The sequence below is a fragment of the Aspergillus flavus genome, chromosome 6, assembly GCF_009017415.1.
Source record: "Aspergillus flavus chromosome 6, complete sequence".
NCBI classification, from domain to species: Eukaryota; Fungi; Ascomycota; class Eurotiomycetes; order Eurotiales; family Aspergillaceae; genus Aspergillus; species Aspergillus flavus.
In genome coordinates, this window is record NC_092410.1 from 2,526,821 (window position 1) to 2,551,201 (window position 24,381).

At 50.1% G+C, this 24,381-nt stretch overlaps 10 protein-coding genes across 10 annotated transcripts; 6 read left to right on the plus strand and 4 right to left on the minus strand.

The window, feature by feature from the left end:
* Positions 1-236: 236 nt before the first annotated feature.
* On the minus strand, positions 237-1,902 carry F9C07_2261222 (N-glycosylation protein-domain-containing protein; the record flags this gene model as incomplete). Its single annotated transcript, XM_041293787.2, has 5 exons — positions 237-564; positions 634-781; positions 846-901; positions 1,015-1,616; positions 1,830-1,902. 5 exons carry the CDS (start codon positions 1,900-1,902, stop codon positions 316-318), a joined length of 1,128 nt encoding a protein of 375 aa, XP_041149004.2. The 3' UTR covers positions 237-315.
* Positions 1,903-1,964: 62 nt separating this feature from the next.
* Positions 1,965-3,097, plus strand: F9C07_12022 (uncharacterized protein; the record flags this gene model as incomplete). The annotated part of the gene is made up of 3 exons (XM_041293758.1): positions 1,965-2,308; positions 2,429-2,536; positions 2,602-3,097. The coding sequence occupies 3 exons, from the start codon at positions 1,965-1,967 to the stop codon at positions 3,095-3,097; spliced, it is 948 nt and encodes a 315-aa protein (XP_041149003.1).
* A 596-nt stretch (positions 3,098-3,693) lies between these two features.
* On the minus strand, positions 3,694-6,323 carry F9C07_2286387 (putative Rho GTPase activator; the record flags this gene model as incomplete). The annotated part of the gene is made up of 9 exons (XM_041293768.2): positions 6,007-6,323; positions 5,885-5,938; positions 5,218-5,824; positions 4,950-5,158; positions 4,353-4,896; positions 4,152-4,295; positions 3,999-4,093; positions 3,869-3,939; positions 3,694-3,805 (listed from the first exon to the last, which is right to left on the minus strand). Exons 1-9 carry the CDS (start codon positions 6,163-6,165, stop codon positions 3,694-3,696), a joined length of 1,995 nt encoding a protein of 664 aa, XP_041149002.1. The 5' UTR covers positions 6,166-6,323.
* A 696-nt stretch (positions 6,324-7,019) lies between these two features.
* F9C07_2170119 (uncharacterized protein) lies at positions 7,020-9,520 on the plus strand. Its single transcript, XM_071509351.1, has 7 exons — positions 7,020-7,362; positions 7,522-7,628; positions 7,694-8,002; positions 8,057-8,494; positions 8,551-8,816; positions 8,874-9,421; positions 9,498-9,520. Exons 1-6 carry the CDS (start codon positions 7,123-7,125, stop codon positions 9,419-9,421), a joined length of 1,908 nt encoding a protein of 635 aa, XP_071367879.1. The 5' UTR covers positions 7,020-7,122; the 3' UTR covers positions 9,498-9,520.
* A 460-nt stretch (positions 9,521-9,980) lies between these two features.
* Positions 9,981-10,475, plus strand: F9C07_12018 (antibiotic biosynthesis monooxygenase; the record flags this gene model as incomplete). Its single annotated transcript, XM_041293786.1, has 3 exons — positions 9,981-10,043; positions 10,152-10,264; positions 10,319-10,475. The coding sequence occupies 3 exons, from the start codon at positions 9,981-9,983 to the stop codon at positions 10,473-10,475; spliced, it is 333 nt and encodes a 110-aa protein (XP_041149000.1).
* A 1,284-nt stretch (positions 10,476-11,759) lies between these two features.
* F9C07_1795798 (cell division control protein 42) lies at positions 11,760-13,627 on the plus strand. The gene is made up of 6 exons (XM_041293785.2): positions 11,760-12,417; positions 12,493-12,525; positions 12,599-12,657; positions 12,720-12,900; positions 12,982-13,214; positions 13,276-13,627. Exons 1-6 carry the CDS (start codon positions 12,385-12,387, stop codon positions 13,334-13,336), a joined length of 600 nt encoding a protein of 199 aa, XP_041148999.1. The 5' UTR covers positions 11,760-12,384; the 3' UTR covers positions 13,337-13,627.
* A 327-nt stretch (positions 13,628-13,954) lies between these two features.
* F9C07_2235854 (uncharacterized protein) lies at positions 13,955-15,080 on the minus strand (the record flags this gene model as incomplete). Its single annotated transcript, XM_041293767.1, has 3 exons — positions 13,955-14,144; positions 14,205-14,433; positions 14,492-15,080. The coding sequence occupies 3 exons, from the start codon at positions 15,078-15,080 to the stop codon at positions 13,955-13,957; spliced, it is 1,008 nt and encodes a 335-aa protein (XP_041148998.1).
* Positions 15,081-16,439: 1,359 nt separating this feature from the next.
* F9C07_2205171 (WD40-repeat-containing domain protein) lies at positions 16,440-17,821 on the plus strand (the record flags this gene model as incomplete). The annotated part of the gene is made up of 4 exons (XM_071509601.1): positions 16,440-16,850; positions 17,053-17,315; positions 17,359-17,711; positions 17,775-17,821. 4 exons carry the CDS (start codon positions 16,440-16,442, stop codon positions 17,819-17,821), a joined length of 1,074 nt encoding a protein of 357 aa, XP_071367880.1.
* A 330-nt stretch (positions 17,822-18,151) lies between these two features.
* On the plus strand, positions 18,152-21,135 carry F9C07_2073853 (ABC1 family-domain-containing protein; the record flags this gene model as incomplete). Its single annotated transcript, XM_071508790.1, has 3 exons — positions 18,152-18,742; positions 19,225-19,868; positions 19,923-21,135. The coding sequence occupies 3 exons, from the start codon at positions 18,152-18,154 to the stop codon at positions 21,133-21,135; spliced, it is 2,448 nt and encodes an 815-aa protein (XP_071367881.1).
* Positions 21,136-21,500: 365 nt separating this feature from the next.
* On the minus strand, positions 21,501-24,077 carry F9C07_2074236 (uncharacterized protein; the record flags this gene model as incomplete). The annotated part of the gene is made up of 3 exons (XM_041286800.2): positions 21,501-22,649; positions 22,743-23,143; positions 23,207-24,077. 3 exons carry the CDS (start codon positions 24,075-24,077, stop codon positions 21,501-21,503), a joined length of 2,421 nt encoding a protein of 806 aa, XP_041148995.2.
* Between the last annotated feature and the right edge of the window lie 304 nt (positions 24,078-24,381).

A 24,381-nucleotide genomic window follows, 5' to 3' on the forward strand; every position in this document is an offset into this window, starting at 1 on the left:
CTCGGCTTGGAGGAAATGCATGTCGGGAGGTCTGTCGTCAGACGGATGTTATGGAGGGTTGCCTGGTGTGCGAAGGTCAATCTCTCGTTGCACTTGCGTTCTACGTCTTCCACATGTTGTTTCTGAACTTGTCCTCACAACAGTCGTTCTCAGAATAGGATGTATGCAATGCGATATGCAATTTGCTGTGGATCTTCAGAGTACCAATAGGAATACATGTAATGTTTTTCGCCAGTAACAGATCAGAAAACTAGGCCAAGAGCTTTTCATTACTTGCGTAGTATTCACATAGTGACCCATTTCCCAGGAAATCAATCACAATTCACGCGCCCCAGCTCGATCCGCCACCCGCATGCGAAGAAATATCGCAACAGCCCAGTCCCATAATTTCCGCGTAATAACAAAGACGGGTACCTCCGGTTCGTTTTCTCGAGTCAGATGTAACTGAAGCAGAAGTGAGGACATGCTCACGAAACTCGCAATGGAAACAACTAGCAGAGCAGCCGCCGTTTCGCGCTTGATCATGGCGTGGTTTTGAGTGGCATGGTAAAGGAACGTGAGTGTCTCCATGGGAGAAGCAAGATGTCAGTCATTCCTCTTATTCCAGGCGTGGTTGTGGGGTGGTAGACTTACAGTTGTGATGGATATCCAGGCCGGAAGGAGGAGGCGTGGATCTGAAGATGCACCCGAAAGATAGAGTACCCATGAAGAGATATAAGCAATCAATCCGTTGGTGGTAAGGAGACGAATAACAACAGCCGGCGGGGTATAATTCAAAAGCCTGTAGAATGGATATAAGTCTCAGACTGGGATTTGGATATACAGGGGCTGAGACACAAACTCACCATCGAGACATCATACAATCAGCAAAGAAATACGAAAGGTAAGCAGATGCACAGCACTGGAGTAGGTATTCGTTAGCTCACTGTTTCGTGAAGACGGTCTTGTGCGTGGACGTTGGTTGCATGGGATCTCTATCCCCATGAACCTCTCGCCAAAGATGCCCATACATACCCACATAATCGCCAGAGCCACCTCCGTCACCCGGAATCTTCTTTCAACATCCCACTCTTGATTGATACCATCGACAATCGCCGCCGTCCACCCCTCATGCCCCATTCCCGCCTGGATGTGGAGCAATTCCGCCAGGAAGGTGAAGGCACACCGGAGCCCCCACCATGCTGCCGGCACTGTGCTCAGTGCCCGACAAATCAGGAGAGGAAGGTACCATTTCCGGTCTACCCCCAAGATGACAGCCACTCGCGGATGCAGGGCGGAGGGAACCGTTGCGTGACCGGAATCATTGCTGTTGGGGGTCTGGGGCGTAGAGGGGTCGGGGGACGGCGGGACGATAGCAGCAGCGGGGGCTGGGGAAGCCACGTCTTTTTTGAAGGCGTCCGCCGGGAATTTGGAGATTGAGGCCAAAAATTGCGAGTGCAAGTCCGGATCGAGAGTACTCAAATGAGCAGCTTCAGGGGGATGTCGGGCGTGGGGAGAGAAGGGCGGGGGAGCATCACGAGGAGGAGCCAGCCTTATGATACGGCATATGCGGCCGTTGCGCAAAAGGATTGAGAAACTAGTGAGAGAGCAAAGACTGGATGCGACAGGAGTCAATCCTATCGAGGATTATTCCGTAAACAATGTCGGTTTCTGTCCGCGAAGATGACGGGACTGTTGACAACAAGTCGAGTTCCGAGCAGTACAGCACAGCGCACAGTCAGAGATAAGACGGCTTCATGTGCCAGCGATAGATCCGTCCTTCAGGAAGCTGCCGATAGAGTCGACGCCATGACCTAGCGTGCGAATCGGGGAAGCACAGCTGGCCGAACGGACTGAGAAACGGTGGGCGGAGTTGATATCACGTGAGTGATCTGTCGGGATTTCTTTTGCGGTCTTGATCATTGGTTCTCTCCAACTCGACGCTCAATTCATTCTGCTCGAGGTTCTCGCAGGCTTACTTCACAATGGCCACCTCGCTGTCAAAGGGGCCCGTCTTTACGGCTGTCCGCTCCAATAACGCCCTTTTCCAACTCTACTCATGCCAATGCCGGTTCTTTTCGCAGTCGTCCCAACGCAGTGCCATGCGGGGAATACCCGAAAACATTGCCATCAAACAACCAGCTCAACCAAGTATGGCGACGAGGGGGATGGGTCTATCAAGGTCTGAATTGCCTCAGGATATTGGGTTACTGCCAGGCACATACGTTCGCCCGCTCTGGAGGGATATGCCTTCGATCTTTCAACAACCGCAGGAGCGTCTGCAATTAGAGTGGCTTTGGTTGAAGTCGGGATTCCAGAATTTCTTGGGGTATGCTGTTTCCTTTCACTGTTCATTGTATTCTCGTCTTTTATGACGATCAAACGCGCGGGGACCGCGATGCGCTGAAGTGATTTGCTGGGATGGTACAAGAAACTAACTAGCGAACAGTCTTGTTGCCTACTGCAAATGGTTCAATTCAGGTTTACCACTCCGCCTGAAGGAGCGTCGGCAGGCTGCTCGTGAGCTCCATCAGCGCATGTACTCTGCGTTCGCCAAGTAAGTTCTACCCAATCCACATGACGTGGACTGGTGAGATGCTGATTATACCGTCCGTCACACAGGGGAGACATCAGCACACTGCGCAAGGTTTGCTGCACCGGCCTCGCCAACAACCTTTCCTCCCGTATCGCCAACCGCCCCAGAGATGAGAAGGTCAGCTGGTCTCTTGACAAATACAACCGCACTCCAGCAACTCTTCTCACTGGAATCCGTGTCTTGTCGGACCGTGCTACCCAAATCCCCGAGATCCCCGACTCTGGAGTGCGACAGGTCGTGGTGCGTATCACAAGCAGACAGTCTACTGGGAAGTCCAAAGTGGTCAAGACGGGCAAGTCCGAGGTTTCCGTTGAGTCTACCGCTCCGCCTAAGCAGCAAGACTGCACTGAATACATCGTTCTCCAGAAGCTTCGGTGGTATGGTGAGGATGAGGACTGGCGCATTTGGGGCCACGCTACGCCTACCACCGTGGAAGATCTCGCTAACCCCATGTTCGTCTCCGGACTGACGTTTGCGGAGCGTATGGCGGCCATGAAGGAACAGTTTGAAGGAAAGAAATAAATTCCGTCATACGCAGAAAATACGCCACTAGCCCTATAATTACCCCCCAGTTGCGGAGTGGTAGGGCCCAGACCCCTGGCGCTCATCTCCAGAACTAAGCGGGAGGCATATCATTGCCTCATCGCGACGTACAAAAATTGCCTTGGCTTTTCGTTGAGAATCTCATCTCACTTCATCTTCCCCCTTACAGGATCATGCTGTGCCTCGGACAGCCACCTTCGATTCTACCCGTGTCTTAAAACTACCCATGTTCCGGGTTTTTGTATTCTCACCATGTATTCAGCGGGCTCTCGAGGGACTTCACATTGCCACACTTCATCATTTGTACTATATCCGATTATTACTGTGATTTCCAGCTTGTAATTATCCAACAGGTTTCGTCAATTCAATCATAGAAAGAACGTGTCATGATCAAACTGAACTGAAGAGGAATTGATTGCGCTAAACCCACTAAGATTACATTATAGGCAAGTAATGATATCTCGTCAGGATGTTTCACAGGTCCAAATATCACTATATACATATGTTAGAAAAAAAGAAAATGCTTTGCAATGCAAGGCAAAATGTGATCATGGCCTCTTGTTCTCGAGGCGTAATTAATCATCGTCGAAGATCTGGAAAGTGTTCAAAATAACCGTCTCTATAACACGGACTTGCCAACCAGCGTCGGCGACGTTGCCGCCGGAACTGGCGCCCATAAGAGTAGGCCTAATAGCAAAATATATGGTTAGCTTTCATATGGTATCCGACAGTGTGAATACGTCGACGTACCCGAAACAGATGGCAATGTTTCCTGCGTTCATACGGTTTTGGGTGTAATGTTCTTGCACCTTATTGAGATGCTAAAATCAAGTATATCAGATTTTGGACCCTAAAGAGTGTAGGGCTAGGAACAACATACCAGAACCAAGGCTCTCAACGTGGCGTAGTGCGCATCTGGGAGATTATTTACAAGCGCATGAAGCGAGTCTCGACGCTGAACATCATCGTCAATGCCTGAAGCACACATCAGTACCATGAAAAACGTCCTCAATTTGTGGATTTATAGCCTTACGGGCTGCATTGATGAAGTCGGTATAAGACTGCGACGTGAACAGAGGGTCAGGCAAATCTCTAAAGAACTGCTTGAGTAATCCAGCAACACTGTTCACGTCATGATAGAAGTTTTCCGGATTTGTGAAGTCCACCTGCGACGAATCTGATAACGGAATGTTAGAGTGACATCTCTGCAGCTGCGTGACAAGGGCTAACCCACCATTGTCGAAAATTTGTTTCATCTGGTTGATATGATTCGCACTTCCAGAAAGTCGGTAAATGCCCTCCATATCCAAGCCAAAAAGTTCAATGGCTTGGAAGCATTGGTAGACAATCATAGGAACAGCAGTTCCATCTCTCAAATACAAATCCTCCAAGGAAACTCCGAAGACAGGTTTCAATGGGGGAAGGTGCTGCTGGAAGTTTCCTGTAGTTCCTCCAGCTGGTGGTAACGGGCTCGGTGCCGCTGCCATGGATGGCGGATTCAAGGGTTGCTTTTCCGGGACAGCTGGGCTGTCGCTCACTGGATAAGGCGGCTGGAATGTTGAGGATGAGTATGAGTCTGGATTGTGCGGGTAAGATGACTGCTGGGTGCTTGGAGCGGGAGCTGCAGTTGGTGCAGGTGCAGGTGCGGGGGATTGTTGAGAAGACTGAGCCGGAAGATGTTGCTGGGAAAATGACTGAAGCAACATTGACGAATTGCGTTTGTTTTGTGTACTTGTTTGAGAGGCTGGGACAACAGGCCCAGTAGTACCTCCAAGCGTCTAACAATAAGGGTCAATAGATACAGACAAAAGTAGGGGCTGATGGAACTTACCGGATGGCGTTCATACTTGATCTGTTCCGAAGTTACCGCACCAGGATTATTCTGATGGCTCAGCACGTAATCGCGGTAGTCTTTCTCATTATCAATCTGTTGGATAACTTCATAGAGACTCTTTGGTGCGATAGCAGCATTCCCCGCACTATCTTTCAGAGGGCTGATAGACAATCCCTGGCCCAGCAAGAGCTTCTCATTAAATGTTGCTAAGCACAGTCAGTAAAGTAACCGTGGCGTCATGGATACCGAGGAGTTATAAGCGTACCAAACTTCTGCATCTGCAATGTGAGGCCAGAGTCGCATTCTGAAATTAATTGCTGGATGTTATGCACAGCTTGAGGTCGGTGGGTGGAGACCAACTCCTGACGCGCCGCTTGGGCAGCTTGTACCTTGGACGCATAATCCGAGTCTGCATTTTGAACTTTGCGCAACAGCTCTTCCTCATGCTGAGCGGCCGACTTTGGACCCTTCAGGCCAAACTTTCCACTTTGCTTATCCCCTGTCTTCACCCGATCGTATTGCTCCGCAAGCGATTCGTACTTAGCTTTCGCTTTCTCCGCTGCTGCCTCCGCCTCCATCACTCTCTTTTCCGCACTCAGGCCGGTTTGTTTCCACTGTTTGCGACCTCGCTCGATGTTAGCCGCCAATTCGTGAAGACTATCAGCCATCTGTTGCAGGGACACCGCGAACTGTAGTCCATGATCCGCCATGCGGTCATGGAATCGACTCAAGTCATTATGGCTCTGGCCATAGGTGCCTTGACGGTTATCGGTGCGGACGGAGGCATCGAGGAGAGAGCGGGACAATTTTCGCAAGCCTTGAGCATGCTCCTCTTCTAGAGAAGATCGCTTCTTAAGGAATGTTGAGAAATCCTGGATTATCTGTGGTCAGCACGATGGCCACATTAAGGGGTGGCTGATCCATGGACGAACCCTAGCCGAGGCGACGCTTTGTTTCAACCGGGTCAGGAGGGTGGTAATACCGATCTATATGATACAATTCCGAATCAGTAATTTAGCATTTCAACAGTTGAACCTGATAGATGATCATTTACATCTGAATAAACGACTTTGTCCATACGAGCCTTGAGCTCGTCCGAAATCGCCGGCGTCGCAGAGTGGCCGGCGGAATCAGCACTTGCTGGTGGCGCATCGGCATCTCGCGGGGATGGCGCAGATGGCGCAGGGCCATCGTGGAGACTGACGTCTGCCATAGAGAATAATAATACGAGTAACGAGTGATAGAGACAGCGAACAGTGCACTGGATGCAGAAAGAAAGAAACCAAATTGGTTTTGTAGATCGCGGAAGCCTAATGAGTATCAACGGATAACGTAAGTTAGTGTTGGTTAAAGCAGTTTGGAAGCATAATGGTCGGGCGGTGGGGGTGGAGGCAGACTGTACCTAATTTAGCTATAGGGCGGTTCAGGTACCAAATCCCAGACACCTTACGCTTCTCGGATTAGTGTTTTCGCAAGTGTGGCAGTGTCACCGACGTCATCGTCTTGTCTTCCCCGTGACTTTTAGATACTACGTATGTATGTAGTACTCGTAGTGGCTGAGAGTAAATCCAATCCCCTGTATAGATCCATATTCATACATGTAGACGAAAGTTGGTTCTCTTGAGAGCTGTTTGCTAACGTGGCGTATAGATTTGATGCCCGTTTCGGCATTATCGTATATGATCAGTTTGAGAATAGGTTAAGGTTGTTTCAACCCCAATGCCTCTAATCATTCGCTTTACCTCATAAACTGAGGTCATTGTACTATAACATGGATAGACAATGGTAATGAGCAAGGGGCACCGTTTTATAAACAGTGTATATCAAGACTTGACCAGTATGATGGTACGAGTACGGAGTAGAGGAACTGGAGAGGTGCAATTCCGCTCAATCAGAGTGCACGCAGACTAGGCCTACTGGCAAAAATAGGTACGGAGTATTGCTCCGTACTTACCAGTGGGTATATACTTAGGTACTCCGTATCAAAGCCTCAGGCCTTTGATGAGTCAGCCGGCCAGCAACCGCCGAGTTTCGCGAGACTTCAACACCTAAACTTTTCTTCCGATTTCCGGCACATAACCTTTGGTTCCTTGACCGTTTCCCTCTTCGTTTTGCATGTGTTAATGGGCCCCGCGGTTCCATACCGGCGGGCGACGTCTGATTTATACTGATGGACCTGGAGTTCCGGGGTGTCATGGCACCGCATGGGCTGGGTACACATGCGAGTCTCTTAACGCCCTCGGGCACCCCCAGCGACCTTCGGAACAACCCCAGAATGCCCCGGCCCGTCACAGGTTTCGATCTATCAGCCAGGAATTCCGAACCTCGCGAAATGGAGAAGATTCCCCCAATCACGGGGAAGCGCCGGGGTGGCAGTAGAAAGGCTTGTAACGAGTGTAAGCAGCAAAAGGTAAGCCTGCATCCGCCACTTCGCTCCTCTAGCCTATCTCCCTACAGATTATTTAAGCGTATCACACCTCCTAAATCTGACGTCTTGGCCTCCACTGTCGTTTCTTACTATTTCTCTATCACGAACCACTGGCTAAACATGGGAGTTCGAACACCGTAGTTGCGGTGTGATATCGTACAGACGCCCGCCGCAGCATGCTCACGCTGTCGGCGCCTTCAAATAGAATGCAAGGTCGAACCTAGCTTCAAGCGCATTTCGAAAAGAAGGTAAAACTTGACCATACAATCCAAAGCCAAGCGAATCCTGCCATGGCTGACTGTGCTTCGAACAGGCGCAATGCAGAGATGGAAAAGGAGATCGCAGAGCTCCGTCGACGACTGGCTACTTCTGCTGATCATCCTCATGGCGTGGAAGCAACAGTTAGCGATGAGCTATCCCCATGCTCAGAAGAGGTGTTCTGTGGCCCTGATTCGGCCGTTTCGAACAGAACACGAACCCTATCTGCTCCGCTGGAACCACAGCCTCTGGCGACCCCCTTAACCATCCAGAGGGATGCCTCCATTATGTCCCAGGAGGACAATATGTGGAGATTAGAAGATGTCTCGCTGTCCCGACCAAGAGTCGCACGGTTATTTGAACAGTAATCAGTACCCTTTTTGGATTAAGGCCCCTGGCAGTCCTAACAATAGGCCAGGTACTTCAAATATTATCATCCCTTCCTGCCGCTTTTGAACCCCCAAAAGCCCCCTGAAGAGTATCTTCGTCGTTGCCCCCTACAGGCATGGACGATTATCTGCGTCGCAAGTCGACGGGCTCCATCAGAGCCTGGTCTTCTCACTGCACTCTCTGGCCCCTTTAGTCGGTTCCTGTGGTCGACCATTACCGGAGTTCCGCAGGATTATCGTGTGGTGAAAGCTCTTTGTCTTCTCTGCACATGGCCGCTCCCCACGACAAGTCAAAGAACCGATGCGACCTTTATGCTTAGCGGACTAATGATGCAGATTTCTATGCAACTGGGATTGCATCGGCCGGTGCAACCGGAGGAATTCACAACCTTCCGGATGGAAGTCCAAGGGGAGGCTGTAAAAGACCGAATACAAACATGGGCTATATGTAATATTGTAGCTCAGAAGTAAGTAATCCTGTCCTACGTTGATCGTGTGTAGCGCTATTGCTCACCGTTCCTAGTGTTGCTACTGGCTACGGGCAGCCGCCTGGCACTATCTACGACTGGGCGCTTGAGCCAGCGTCTCTCCAAGACGCGGATTATCACCCTTCCCATGACCTCCAAACTCGATTGCGTATCGAGAAGTTCTGTGATCGTGTGACGAAGTCATTGTACAGTAGTAAACCTGAACCCGCGGAGTTCATTAGCTCTGAGAAATTGTTGATTGTGCAGCTGTTGGAAAATGAGCTGAGAGACATGGAGGTCGATCTTGGCCGAGATATCTCTAGTATGTCACGTTTGTACCCCTTGGTTTTCGAATCAGGTCTAATATGGTCTCCGTTAGACATCAACATGATCCATCTACGAGCAGCTGAGCTGCATTTGCGGTACTTTGTATTTTTAGGTTCTAACCCACGAAGCGATGACTTAACGAAACTCTTCATTGCCACCACGTCATTCCTCGGGCGAGTATTAGATCTCGAAACATCTCCGGGGGAGCTAATTGGCCATGCGACTAATTATATTCTTCAAATGATCGTGTCTGCTGCGTTTGCCCTGATGAAGCTGTTGAAAAGTGACTTTAGCCGCCACATCGACTTCGATCACGGGAAGCTTCTGTTCAACGGGGCCATTTCAGCCATTCGGCGAATTAGCGTCATGGATCATGACCGTCCGGTGCGCCTGGCCGATATTTTGGCTCAGATGTGGAATGCGGGGGGCTCCGATCCCAGCGGAGAGGAGGCTCTACTGTTAAAGGTGCGCTGCCGGATGAGTATGAGCCACGTCTATGATACCGTATGGCGTTGGCGGCAACGATTCCGGCCGATCAAGAGCGTTGAAGATGCTCAAGGTATGTCTCCTCGTTCTCTCGGCTTTCCTTATTCATCGTAGCTTATTGGCGCAGCTTCTTTAGCCAATCCGAACCTGTCGGCGACGGCTGGACCTGTTTCTCGACAGGACGACTCACTGGAAGATCCCGGGTTGATGTATGCACCCAACTTCGATCAAGGAGGAGCATTTATCAGCGAGGTTGGATTTTCCGAAGTATTCGATTCGCTCAACTGGGTGTTTGACGGAATTCCGGACTCGTTTGTTGCTCCTCCCGTTATGTAGACGTACTCGTGTACCACCATCTGGGCGGGGGTTCCTTCGATCCCGATAACGTTTCAGCGTAAGAGGGAAATTCAAAAGAAAAGTTCATTGTGGATACCAGATTTTATTGTATATACTTTTTTAGCTAGACGTGCAATACGATAGCAGTTGGGCATCCAACCGCATTCATAAACCACATACCAAGCTGGTTAGTCATCGCGCAGGGATGACTATAACATCCCCCCTCGGCATATCCTGTCGGTCAGCCATGACATCCCTTTGCTTCCTGCATGATATAGATCATCTCTCTTACATATTCTCGATCAGACTAGCAGCTCTAGTAACCGACCATCGCGAAATGGCTTCTGAAGAGGTGAATGTGGTGGCCATCATGTACCCTAAGTCCGGCAAACATGACGAAGTAAGTTAAGTCCCCTCCACCACTACATTTTGGTATGCATTGCTTTATATAGTGCATCGGACTTACTGCTCTGTGAAATTGACAACTGACAAGGAATAATGTTACTAGCTCTCACGTCATATCTCAGAACTCACCCGCCAAGTACATGCCACCGAACCCGATACGTTAATTTACTATGCCTTCTCGATAAAAGATGGAAATGAGATAATGGTCGTGGAGAGGTATGTGTGAACCGCGTGGGCTAGTCTGAGGTCCGATGGCTCATGGACCAACAGGTATAGAGATCAGGATGCGCTCCACATGCATCTGCTCAGTCCACATTTTCAGGAGTTCGGTAGCAAAGCGGCTGGGCTGATGGAGCGGCCGTACGATGTAAAGGTTGGGCATGGGATTCTTCCTTCCTCGGTTGGCGTTACTCGTGTTCAATCATAATCTTTCATAATTTTTCTTCTTCTTTTATTTTATTTTTTCTTCTTCTTTTTTTATTTTTTATTTTTTATTTTTATTTTTATTTTTTTTTTTTTTGTGCCACCCTATTGTATGTTTCTTTCTTGGTTTCCTCAACGGTGTTGTCATTCTTTTGTCCTGTGGTTATCAGTAGCATAGTGATGGAGGGAGGGGGGGGGGGGGGGGTTCGCCAGTGAATAGGCAGTGATATAATGGAAGATGATATAGTAATACTATTTTTCACGGATGCGATAGACTCGAGGGATCATCCAGTTCTGAATCCGATTGAGCGCCACCTGTAGGGCCATGCATACTTGGCTTGCATGATATCACACCGGGATGGAGGCATAAATGCGGAGACTCCAACCAGTCGCAAACAATGGATGGGATCTAAAAATACCGGTTGGGAAAGAGGTGTCGTTTTTTCGGTGGCGGTCAATGCAGCCCACTGCCAAAGGTTGTGGCTGTCATCTGTTTGGCTTCTTTTTTCTTTATGGAATACTCTTCATTTGAGTCTTTGGATGCGTTACGCCCCGTTGGGTTGTAAACTGGCCGCTCTGTGTACAGTATGTACCTTAACGGCGAGTCTTGTTTTCTGTTCTGATAGCAAGGGAGGCTGAAGGAATTAGGGTACGGTACGGTAAGGCTTCAATGCTGGATGTATGAATGTACATAGTACATACATACATACATACATACATACAGTATGTATCTATTTTCAATGTTTACTGCGATAAGAGCAATAGGTATAGTTCAATATTACTCTGGTAAGTGTTATGTAAGTCCGTCATGAACGATTTTGGTACCGCCCCTGAACCAAACTTCCTCAGCGACTGTACCTTGGATGCCGGCGAGTAAGTGCAGGAATTGGATATAATAATAGTAAAAGCCACAGAACAGACAACCAGAATGAGGTGTGATTCGAGAAAAAGGCAGATGGAGAGGTAGAGAACGATTGCCAGTCAGAGTACAGGAAGACACCGTCCAAGTACCATCCTGTAACCAAGCTAACAAACTAAAAGTTGGTTTAGTGCTTCCCAAACCCCCAACCGACTCGACCTTAAGCAAGAACTGTGCAGTCACGTCGGATTGTTCCCTTATCATTGGTGCTTAACCACCAGCCATTCAGTGTTCATTTTCCCTGCCTTGTGGTATTTCTTGCGCTTAGTCTAGAGTAGGAAGCTATCGATTTTAGGGATGATTTGGGGCTCTCGCTGTCACGCAAACCAGCCGAGGAAGGAAAATCTGATATTCGCGTCATAATACCAGAGAAAGCAATATAGTTGGCTGGATGGGATTGAATTGATGGAGTTGATAGATTAATTAATTAATTAATTTTGGGATTTATTTTTATTTGATTTTTTTTTTGGTTTTTTTGTTTTATCTTTCCTCTTCTGTTGAATACCTTAAAATTCAGGTGAGCTATCGACTCAGGCAAAGCTCTCCCTTTACGTTGCCCCCGAAGTTGTCCCCCTCTTCTCGTCTTTCTATTGCCCCCCTCTCGCTCTTCTTCCCTTCTTCCTCTTCTTCTCCTCGAAACTCTCTCCGCACTCCCATTCGCTGTCTACCGCATTTGGTGGTCGTTCTGGTTCAACTTCACCTTCTTCACCTTCTCTTCTTCATAGCTTTTCTATTTTTCATATTCTTTGATTATCTTTATCCCCATCTATCGATCCCATAGCGTCCTGCGATTCGCCGTGTTGAATATCGATCTATCTTCCCTCTGCTTTTTGTCGGATTTGCAGATACCCGTCTACGTTGCTTTTCCCACCGCCAACAACAACCCACCTCCTCATAACGCCCTAACCGTTCTCCATTCGACTGTTCGCCCGCCGCGCATCTCTTGTCACTGCAATTGCCCCTTTTGCTTCCATATATCGCAGATTCTGAAAGAATGGCGACCGGTCCCGCTACCCAATCTTTGAAGGTCAGCACTCGCCAGCTCTCCCGTGGCTTATCTGTCGATCGATCACACCGCGGCTAATAGACGACCAATCTACAGTGTGTAGTCACAGGTGACGGTGCTGTTGGAAAAGTAAGTCAAACTCTGTCTATGGCGATTTCCGGTCCATTCGTCAACTCCATCAGCTAATCATGGACCCAAATAGACATGTCTCCTGATCTCCTACACAACCAACGCTTTCCCTGGGGAGTATATACCGACCGTGTCCGTGGCCCTCTATTCCCTGTATCCGTCTGAAACGATCCCGTGATTGACCTGGACCCCAGATTTGACAACTACACGGCTAGTGTGATGGTAGATGGCCGACCGATTAGTCTAGGACTCTGGGATACTGCTGGACAGGAAGATTATGACCGACTTCGCCCGTTGTCCTATCCGCAAACCGATGTCTTTCTCATCTGCTTCTCCATCGTCAGCCCTCCGTCGTTCGATAACGTCAAAGCTAAGGTGCTTACTCCTCCCAAGCGACCCTCATGGAAAACTCGCCCCCGATGTCGATTGCGTCCAGCGTAACTAACCCCTATACAGTGGTTCCCGGAGATTGAACACCACGCCCCCAATGTCCCCATTATCCTGGTCGGGACGAAGCTCGATTTGAGAGACGATCCAGCGACGACAGACGCCCTTCGGCAACGCAAGATGGAACCTGTTTCCTACGAACAAGCCCTTGCCGTGGCTAAGGAAATCCGTGCACACAAGTATCTCGAATGTTCGGCTCTGACACAGCGTAATCTGAAGAGCGTCTTCGACGAAGCTATCCGGTAGGTGGCCCCCACGCTAACGCAAGATTCGCGGTTCTGAGGTTAACTTTCCTGGATCCAGTGCTGTTCTCAATCCACGACCCGCCGCGAAGCCGAAGAAGAGCAAATGTCTGATTCTGTAGATCGATTCTTATAATTTTCTCCCGACTATAATATAAAGAACTAATACGGCGTCTGGGTTGCTGGGGAATCTATTCCCTATGATGACAATATCTTTCAATTCTCTTGTTCCTTATTCTCTGGCTGCATTTTTCCATCCTTGGCTCGATGCTACGATTTTGATGTTGTTTTGGGAGCCCAGATGCTCTGACCCCTCATCTCTTTACCTCTCCTTTAATACAGTATAAAGATGTAACACGCCATACAATATCATGCAATGAATGTCGCTTGATGGGGTCGTGACTTGCTTTTTCTCTCCTGTTGTTTCGGTACTTGTCTCGAGTGGTTGGGTCTCATAGAGGGATGTAGCGACAACCGCAATGCATGCTGCGGGTGTGATTGCGATGGATGCATCTCAGCGAACGCTAGTCATTTGGAAATGGACGATTATGCATTCGAAGTCTTTCTTGCTTTTTCTCTCTTTTCTTATTTTCATTCCGGTCTTACGCATGTAACCTAGTATCCGCAGGAAGAAAGAGAACGGAAAGGATATCTCTAAACTGAATACAAGAACAAACACTTTTGACAGATCAACATGAGCCTACATGAAATTGAGGGTGGAAGTCACGGGGAAGAAGGAACTATGCCATGCGACTGAGTCGGCTGGGATGCACACCCGCATATTCATCAACACCAGTTTCTTCAACCTTGGCTTTCCTTTCCTTCTCCTGATGGATAGACTTGGCGTTGCGCTGCCTCTCCTCGAAAAGCTTCTTGTTCTTCGCTTCGATCTTAGCTTTGCGGTTCTCGTTGTTACCGCCACCACCAGCACTAGAGAGAGGGTCAATAAGACGCACAGTAGACTGGAATTGGTCCAGGACGGATACTCACGTCAATTCAACATTGATCCTCCGGGGAGGGTACTTCTTATCATCGAACATCGAGTGGTGATACAACTTGAGGCAGGTCTTCATGCGATCATAATTATCGAACTCAATGAAGCCGAACCCACGGCACTTGGTTGGCTTCTCCTTCTGAGTAGCAACACGCACTGAGACCGGAGCAATCTTCTCAAAGTGGGCGGACAAGGACTCATGGTTGGCAGAGTAGGGTAGATTTCCTAGCCAAGCACATTAGGAATGATGGGATACTCATGGTAAGGAACTGGCCGAACGTACCGACAAAGCAAATGAACCGAGAACCTTTCTGCTTCGGTGCATCATCTTCAGCAGGTTCGGCCTGAGATTGCTGCCCGTTAGACACTGACTGCTGCTCTTGAGCCTCGGCCTTCTTCTTTTCCTTTTTTGCCTTCTTTTCCTGTTTCGTTTTCTCTTTCCGCTCTTTCTTCTCCTGGGCCTTCTTATCCACTTTGTCCTCGCTCTCCTCGGTTGGCTTCTCATCCACATCCATTGCACCGGCGGTTTCCTGCTTCTCTTCCTCGGCACCGTTTACCTCCGGCGCATCCTCCTCGCTCTCATCCTTCTTTTCTTTCTTTTCCTTCTTCTTCTCCTTCTTTTCCTTCTTTTCCTTTTTCTCCTTTTTCTCCTTCTTGTCCTTCTTGTCCTTCTTATCCTTCTTCTCTTTCTCGTCTGATTTGGTCTGCTCCTCAACACCGGTATCCTCCATCTTCACATCTTCCACGACATCCTTCGACTTGCGCTTTTTCTCCTTCTTCTCCTTCTTCTCCTCGCGCTTTGCCTTCTTTCCCTGGGGCTCAATAGCCTCCTCGGGGGCGTTTTCGACGATCTTGCGCTTCTTGTCGCTCATGTTGTTTAAAGCAAATTAGAATGGAAGTGAAAAGGCGAAAATATATAATTCAAGTATATAGCCCTGATATACCAACAACGTAATTCTCAGAGAAGAAAGAAAACTCGCGAAAGAATGTAAAGATAATAATGACAAGAGAGAAAATTGTCGCATCAAAAGTTGGGCAAAATTGGAAATTTGCTTTTTTTGCCGGGCGGAGATTGTTGGGCGGTGTGAGATGTGGTGTTTCACATGTTCCTGATTTGCTGCCTTAGGCATGCAGGAAAGTATACCAGAAGTATAAAAGACGGATACAGCCTCATAAGGACTCACAATGTGATCATTGGATCAAATACGCAACCATATCTTTCTTTCTTCTCTGAATAGTCGTTCCAATGCTACACCAGGTATAGCGTCAGCAAAGCATTGGTGGTAAATCACGAAATTTTGCCTTATCAGCATCTTCCGCTAGACTATACACCTTGTTCGTACTGGTTGTGTAGATGCACCTATGTTTTATGTGCTATCTTTCTCAGGTGCCCTTCGCCATGAAAGGAGGAGCCGTCACCAAAGTAGTACATGGCTCGATCTCAACAAGACAACAGCCCGATATCCTTTATATTCCTGATAACCAACCGCTGATCCTTTCCAGAATCGCAAGACATTCAAACCCTAACAGCCTCTTTCAATTCTCTCTTTCGAAGTCCCTGAATTTTGAGTGAGCTTATGTAGATGCAATATCAATAACAAACATCAAATCAAACTAGAACATACAGTGGCATACCTGGTAATGAAGTACACGGCGAGACTATGTTGTATTCGTAGTTTCTTTATATTGATGTTCGGAGTCCTTGCTTTATTTCTGTATCTGTCTACTTCATTATATCAGTTGCATAGGATGTGGTAGAATATCCTAGCTAGAACTTATGCACCTGAACTACTAGTGGCTTACTTATATAGCCTTAGTCTAGAGGCGAAGTAAGAGTCGCGTCGGGGTACATACTACTGGACTTCTGGTCCCCATTTTTCTCATCGATAAACCAGCTTCATCTAGCTACATCAAGATGACATGACACCCAGATAGTTCTACTCAACGGATGCCTAGGAGGTAGAATACAGGTTAATTGTCATCTTATGTCAGAACCTCCTCTGATATCATATCTGCCACCCAATCCAATGAGATCTTGAACTACCTAGTCGACGGCCGCATTAGTGTAGTTCTAAAATAACCATAGTTATAAAGACATTGACACATAAGGTGATACTCTCAAGAGCAGAACGAACTTGGGGATACAGATACAAACAGCTTAGATCGGTTCCCTTTCTTGATATACATTTTAATTATCAAAAGAGCGATATAAGAGGCCTCAATCTACCAAAATGGGGTATATGAACCAGCCAAAATTCATGGAACTCTACGCCTATGCCCTAGAGAGTGACTTCCAGATCCCAGACGGCGAGTCAGCGGCATGGGCTCCAGGACACCCTTTTCACTGGGGTCAAGAGCTTGATAAAATAATCCTTGGGGGAGTAGGGTCGTCTCTGTCCTTGAGTCCCGATGACCAGTTTCTTGCGGTCGGGGTAGGACAGAATATCCACGTCTATTCTACGTTCACGAGGGAGTACGTGGAGACCCTGACGGGACATTTAGATGAGGTGTCACGGGTGTTTTTCGCTTCAAGAATGATCGGATGCGGACTGTACACACTTGTCTCTTCTGCGGAGGGCTCGATCGTGATCTGGGAGCTTGATAGGGATGGGAAGAATGTGTCTGCAGAGAAAGAGAACAAAGTAGATATCGACACTCTTTCAGCCGAGGCAGCGGATATCGCTATATTTAAGATTGTATCTGATCATGGCTGGGCACTAGGCGATCGCGGAGGGCTACAAGACAACTATAACTAAAGCCGTGGACATCCATGCCTTGGAGAAACAAATCACCTTGGATGGCAAATTTGCGTCGTATGGCGCGCCTTTCAGTCCCAACGGATAGAAAATGGTATATGTCACCCAGAACAACACCGCTCAGAACGAGATGCGCGACGCAGAAACTCTGCCTTGCGTGAACATCAGGAATATCGAGGCCAAAGAAAATCGGTATCGCCTTCTCGGGCATACCGACACGATTATGTGGGTAGCCACAAGCCCAAATTCAACGCTCGTTGCGTCCATCTCTTGGGATGGCACCGCTCGCATCTGGGATGCGGATGACGGCGACTGCTTGCAGGTCCTAGGGCCTTTTGGAGGACAAATGTGGTCTGGTGCTTTCTCTCCTGCCTCCAAATACATCGCTATTTAGCCAAGGTAGTCCGAAGGCGGTTGTTTATGTCTACGATATAGAAAAGGCCGAGGAGGTTTTACATTTCGAGGGGTGTGAGCACTGGGCTCGCTCGCTAGATTGGAGCCCAGACGGTAAGCTGCTGGCGGTAGGAGCCAGCGACAGCAGCGTCCGTGTCTTGGACCCATATACGGGAGAAGAGAAGATAGGTTGGAGGTTGAAATTCGACAACCGACTGATGAGGAGATTTGCGGGAATTCAAGGAGTCAAGTTCATCGACGCAGGGAGAAAGCTGATGTTTCGCTCTACTGTGGGATTTACCGAAGTATATGACTTACAACTAACGAAACAACAATTTGCCAGGGGACCTGAATGTCAGCTGGAGAGGGGGAGTACTTCCAAGCCCATTTACACTGCAGACTCTTCTCTCCCAGTAGTGTCGGATGCCGATGGAGCCGTGAGGTTCTGGAGACATTGCGAGTAAGTATGTATATATATTTAGCCCTAGATGTATAACGAGACGGGTAACGATGATGCATAATTACCCGTGGAATTAAAACCTGTAGTTTCCGAGATACCGACCCGTATTTATGAATAGATTACTATGCTTCCCACGTGAAATCCGTCGCTTTGGTGTGAAGCCGAGAGAGATTGAATGAACTGATCAATTGAAGGATGCGGGGAAAGTGTCGATCATCCCCATAAAATGGGTCGAGATCCATTTCTTCCTCCCAAATTTCAGGCAACGCTCGCGCTCCTGAACATTCACTGCTGCAACTTACTAGTGAATTGTGAATACTTCAATAGAATCGCAATGCGCCTCTTCGTAGGCCACTTCGTGCTTTCGTTTCTACTCTTCTCCCTTAACATTGGTTGCGCCTCGGCCGGGATCAACACATCATGCTTGAAAGTCGTCACGGCGCTGGCCGCCCGCCCCGGGGATCTCTTTGCTAAATTCCAAGAGCACATCTGCGACCAAGGGTGTCGACCGACAGTTCCACATTGGGACCTCTGGACGAGAAACAACTCCTTCCTCCCCGCCGTGCGCAGCGTCACGAAACGCTTAGAGGCGCCGCGACATGAAGAGGCGATGATTAAACTGGGAGACGACGCGGCGGACATTATCAAGCGTCGTTGTGGTCCGCTACTGCATGGCGGCGATCTTTGTTCGGACTCGGAGACGTTGGCGGGCTTCGGAAATTGTTTCAAGACGAATTTCGTCCGGGCGGCGATAATGAATTTGCCGACATTGTTGCCTATGGTTAGTGAGGAGGTCTGTCGGGAGCAGTATGAATATCTTAAGACCGACAGGTTGTGGGAAGAGATTATCCCCAACAATATGAAGGAATATGCCAGCGTGTGCCAGACTCTGGGAGATGGAGCGCCGGAGCTTGACCATGGGAGAGTGCATGAGGAATTATAGGCTACGAATGTGTATATATACTCGATGTACTATAGTATATACTGGACATGCTGCAAACGATGTTTGATATCACGGGATTAAGGATCGGAGATTCCGCGGACATAATGAAATCATTTCCTTCAGGGTCTGGACTTGTCAGCATCTTCTCATTCAACTTATACTCTTCCTTCTTTCCTCCCTTAAACACATCCCCGTTTCTTACTTCTGCTTATACATTAACCTCTTATAATTCTCTATTCTTTGCTAACCTTACATGAGTGCATCATGATAACCCGGACCTGATCAATTTCCCTCCTCGACACCTCCGAATGGCGTCAATGACGTCGTTCGCCCGCGCACTGCGGTCCACTCCAACTACGCACACGACCACCTGCTCTATCCTCCGATCGCATTTACGTCCTCGCTCTCTTCCTCGCTCCGTTTCCCCTCGGTCCGCTCGGTTTGTACACCCCGGTGCTTACCAGCCTTTCGTTCCGCCGTCCCCGAGCGAGCTAGGGAAACCCGCCCCCGCAAAGACCTATGATCGGTCCCGCAAATGGCTCCGACGCCTTGTCTATCTGTCGCTAGCCACCGGGGTGGTCTATGCAATTGATACCCAGTTCTACGCATCATCCCTGACGAGAACAGCCCGAACTTTCACCTTAGGTCTAATTGTGGCTCTGGACTATAAGATCAACTTCCGACCCAATCCTCTCCTAGCCAGCTCCATCAACCATTTACACACTCGCAACGCCGAGAGACTGTCGGATTTGCTGCGGCATAATGGAGGCCTCTACCTCAAGATCGGTCAGGCAGTCGCCATGCAGTCCGCCATTCTGCCGCCCGAGTTCCAGAAAATGTTCTCGCGTATGTTCGACGATGCCCCGCAGAACGACTGGAAGGATGTGGAGAAGGTCATCCGCGAGGATTTTGGCAAGTCGCCGGAGGAAGTCTTTGGCGTGTCGTTCACAGGCGATCCCACCAAAGGTGTCATGGAGCGCAAGGCCAGAGCCAGTGCCAGTGTAGCGCAGGTTCATTGGGCTCGCTTGGCCGACGGAAGAGAGGTTGCAGTGAAGGTCCAGAAGAGGGAAATTGCGCAGCAGATCCAATGGGATTTATGGGCGTTCAAGTAACCTTGCCTTTCCTTCTGAGCTGGCTTTGGCTACCTACTGACAAATGATAGGGTCGTGACCTGGGTCTACAGCCGTGTGTTCGATATCCCGTTTTACTCTTTGGTCCCCTATGTCAGCGAGCGCTTATTCCTGGAGACGGACTTCGAGAATGAAGCCGATAACTCGGAGCACATGGCCAGACTCGTTGCAGGCGAGTCACGCCTCCGAAATCGTGTGTACATTCCCAAGGTCTATCGTGAACTGAGCTCCAAGCGGGTCATGACCGCGGAATGGATCGAGGGCGTCCGCCTCTGGGATAAAGATGCTATCACACGCTCCTGGCGCGGTGGCTGGCATCAGGGTAGCCCAGGATGCCACGGGACTCCAATGGACCCCCCACAGTCCGACAGCACATCCACCAAGGTCTCTCGCAACCCGAACGCAACCCAGCTCAAACCGGAGCGGGATCACTGGCGTGGATGGAACGGCCGCGGCGGACTCGGCCTCTCCCTGAAAGAGGTGATGACCACCATGATCGACCTGTTCTCAGCCCAGATGTTCCTCTGGGGCATCCTACACTGTGACCCGCACCCGGGCAATATCTTCGTCCGTCGCAAACCCTCGGGTCAACCAGAACTCGTCCTAATCGACCACGGCCTCTACATTCACATGGACACAGATTTCCGACACCAATACGCCCGCTTTTGGAAGTCACTTCTCACCTTCGACAACGCCGCCATCCGCGACATCGTCAAACAATGGGGCGTCACGAACCCCGACATCTTCGCCTCGGTCACCCTCATGCGCCCCTACCAAGGCGGCGACCTCTCCACCCAACAACACTTCGAAGGCCTCTCCAAGAAGGACCGCGCCCAGCGCCACTACGAAGCCCAACAAGCCGCCCGCAAAGGAATCCGCCAGATCCTCGGCGACGAAAGCAAATGGCCCAAGGAGCTCATCTTCATCGGCCGGAACCTGCGCATCGTCCAAGCCAACAACCAATTCCTCGGCTCCCCCGTCAACCGCATCAAGATCACAGGCACCTGGGCGTCCCGCGCCCTCGTCGAGTCTCCCGATCTCCCCCTCAACGAGAAAATCCAGAACTACGGCCGCCACATCCTCTTCCGGCTCGTGCTCTTCACCAGCGACATTTACTTCTATTTCACGAAGATTAGACAGTTCCTGAGACTCGGGGGCGGAATGGAGGATTCGCTGGAGGCGCAGATGCAGAGTATGGCTAAGGATATGGGGGTTGATTTGCAGCAGAATGTGTTTGAGGGATAGAAACGCCTTACCTCCACTCCGTGTATAATATTCCTACATATAGAGTCCTCACTCCAATTCCTACCAAAACGTATATATACGATGAATTCTGCATGTGTGGGTTTCGTATACATCAACAATACCAACCTGACACATCACATTCCATTAAGTAAAAACACATATCTCATTCCTCATCGGTAGAACTCATCAAATCTTTCCAAGAAAAGCTCAAGCTCGCTATGCTCCAAACACACAAATCAAATATGAATACAATATCTCTTTCAAACTAAAAATTCACCGGAAAATATTATGCGCAAGAAAAGAAGATCAAAGGGTATCTACCGCGCCAACTAACAAACTAGCGAAATTAAAGCGATTATCCCCTACTACTCCCACCCAGAGAATCCAACGGGTCTCCACTCCTGGCCCGGATACGCCGTGCTCGACATCAGGATCTCTTCGCTGGAATCGTCGTCCGTCTGGACGGGTAACTCGACCGGGGCGTCGTTGTTGAGGACACGGCCTTCGCCTCGCGTGGGGTGGAGGTTGCCCGTGGATTGGGAGAGAGGGGGCATCGAGGGACGAGCAGGAGCGGGGGTGTCGCTGAGAGGGGGTTTTTCGTCGCGGGGATTTTCCTGGGGTGGGTCTTTGGTATCCTCTTCGTAGGTGGGTAATCGGTCGTGGCCGCACTGGAGGACGCCTTGGGTGGTCTGCTGGCGCCAGGCGAGAGCGTTGTCCGGGGGTTTGTCCTCTTCGGATTCGCCAGGAATGGTCAGTTTCCAGGGTCGTTCTTGGTCGCCGATGCGGCTGGTGCGAGGGTTTTGGCGGAAAATACCCAGGTGGTAGGCAGGGTCGGTGGTGTCGGTGCTGGGAATGTGTCTTTCTTCCGGGCGCGGGGCGAAGGTTTTCGGGCTGCGGGAGCGGATGTTTAGGTCTTGGGCGTATGTTCTTTCCTCGGAACGGCCGCGGGAGGGTGGGGATTGTGGGGCGGGAACGACGGGGGAGGCGATGGGCGATGCTCGCAGTGGGGATGCTAGACCGGGGGATGCGATCGGTGGTTGTTGATATTGGGGGGTTTGGGGGTTCGTGGGTGGTCGGAAGAGCGGTGATTGGGGAGTGAGTCGACCATTTCCGCTTCCACTGCCACTGTGTCGATGCCGGAAATAATCGGTCGGCGACGGAATGCGATTACTCGTGATGGTATTGCTGGCCACGTCTTCGACAGTGATCTGCTGCGTCAAGGGGGTACCGGGTTCTTGGGGATCGTTAAGCCGCGAGAAGGACTCCGGCGCGAAGTATCCTTCCACGGGAGGAGGTTGGCCCTGGAAGGAGTGGTTCTCGATATTTGATCGGGGCCGATCATACTCGGCGGAGGGAAGATGAGAGTGGTCTGAGGTGGACGTGCGCTGTGATGAGACGGGATAAAGCCGGTCCATTGAATGGGCCTGACGCTGGATTTGGACGACCGGTGGAACGTGGGTTTCGGCAGCTCTTGATTTGGGCCGGCCATGTTCCGCTCGACGGTTGAAGAAGCCCTAAGTGGAATATTAATATCACTGAATGGTAAGCTTTAACAAGCGGCTTAGGGGGTGTGTCTGGGGGAGAGAGAGTGTGTGTGAGACACATACACTTATTTTGTCTAACGCTTTCCTGTGCGGCTGACCCGTCTTTACACCGTGGGATTCAGAGGCCCGAGAAGGACGACGAATTTTGTTGCCGACCACCTTCAGCTTCTCCATTGTCGATAAGGCTGTCTGCGTTGGCGCTTGCTTCGAGGCAGGCTGGGCGGGCGGGTTGGAGGGAGCATGATCGGTGGATTGGGAAGCATCGCGGGGTCTACTGCCTGACAGAAGAGGTCGAAAGACACCGCTAAGTCGGCGCGAGGCATGTTCAGCCTCATCGCCTGGCCAGGGGCTCTTCGGCCTGCGCCCTTGACGATCGGGCCTAAGTATGCCGCCAAGACTTTGGTGCTGACCATCGCCCCCGTCATGATCCGACAAGAATGACACTCGCGACGAGTTCGCCTGGCCTGGCGCAGTGGATTTGGAACGTTAATTCCTTGTCAAATTGTTGATCAGCGGTTTATACTCACCAAGTACTTGGCGCAATGGCCGTTGCGGGTCTCGATCCGCCTCGAGGGTGCCCAAGGATGACACGGAGGGCACGGGCTGGAGTCGCACTTGCACGCTGGAGCCCCGCCGATGGTGACTCGGATCCAGCAGCGTTGCCGTCTTAATTTCGCCGTTACTACGTTGGCTATCCCGATTTTTGGTTTCCATGACTGAGGAGTAAAACCGTTTCCCCGTAGACGACGGTGCCCGAGTGGTCGTTTCGCGTTCGGGAGACGGTTCCTCGGACGCAGGCTGTGGCTGAACGTTATTTGGCTGGTCCATTGGATCGTCAACACTGTTGGCCTGCTCCGTCCACGACAGGATCTTGTCGCCAATGTCCCGCTGGTCGCTTTTGTACTCGGGGATCAACAAAGGTGCGTCATTGATGGCCACCTGAATCGGGGTCATCGGGGGAGATTCGTTCTCCCTCGACAAAGGCTTTCGGGGAGGACAATCCCTGCCAGGTTGCACGGGCGCTAATCGATGCGCCGAGGATGCACTATCGCCAGGCAACTCCCAATGCTCCTGGGATCCTGTCGGCGCAAGGACTGCAGAGTCAGACGCCGCCAATTCCGCCAGATCTCCAGCCGTGCTTCGATAGGATAATGCGTGACCCGACTGACCTGATCGCGAATCTGCATCACTGAAGCCCAGTGCAGCAACTACTTCCTTGTCCAGGTCCTGTGTAAGACCGGAACGGTGCCGATGGACGCAGGATGGCTCAGGATCCGTGTGATATCCTGGGTCTGCTACCGCGCCCTCCACCGGCCTACGCGCCGAGACCGACGGGACTTGTTTGCGCTTGATGTCCAAGCTCAACCGCTTCACTTGGCTGTCTCGCGCGCCATTCATCACTGGAAGACTTCCAAAGTGGACCGTCCGTCGCTTGTCGTGGTTCTCTTCCGCTAGGTCTAGAGCAAGTTCTGAGAAAGAGAATTTTCTGCGATAACCCCGACTCGATTCAAACCCCTACAATCACCGTAACATTAGATGAGTTTAACCAGACGAGGGTATTAAGACCAAGAAAAGTTCCCAACCCGAAGTACAGACATTAATCATGTCACATTCTGAGTGCGGAGATATGTTCAATTACAGACATGGTATCAATAGAAACATAAACAAAACATCAAACATCAGAAACATGCTGGCACAGCGA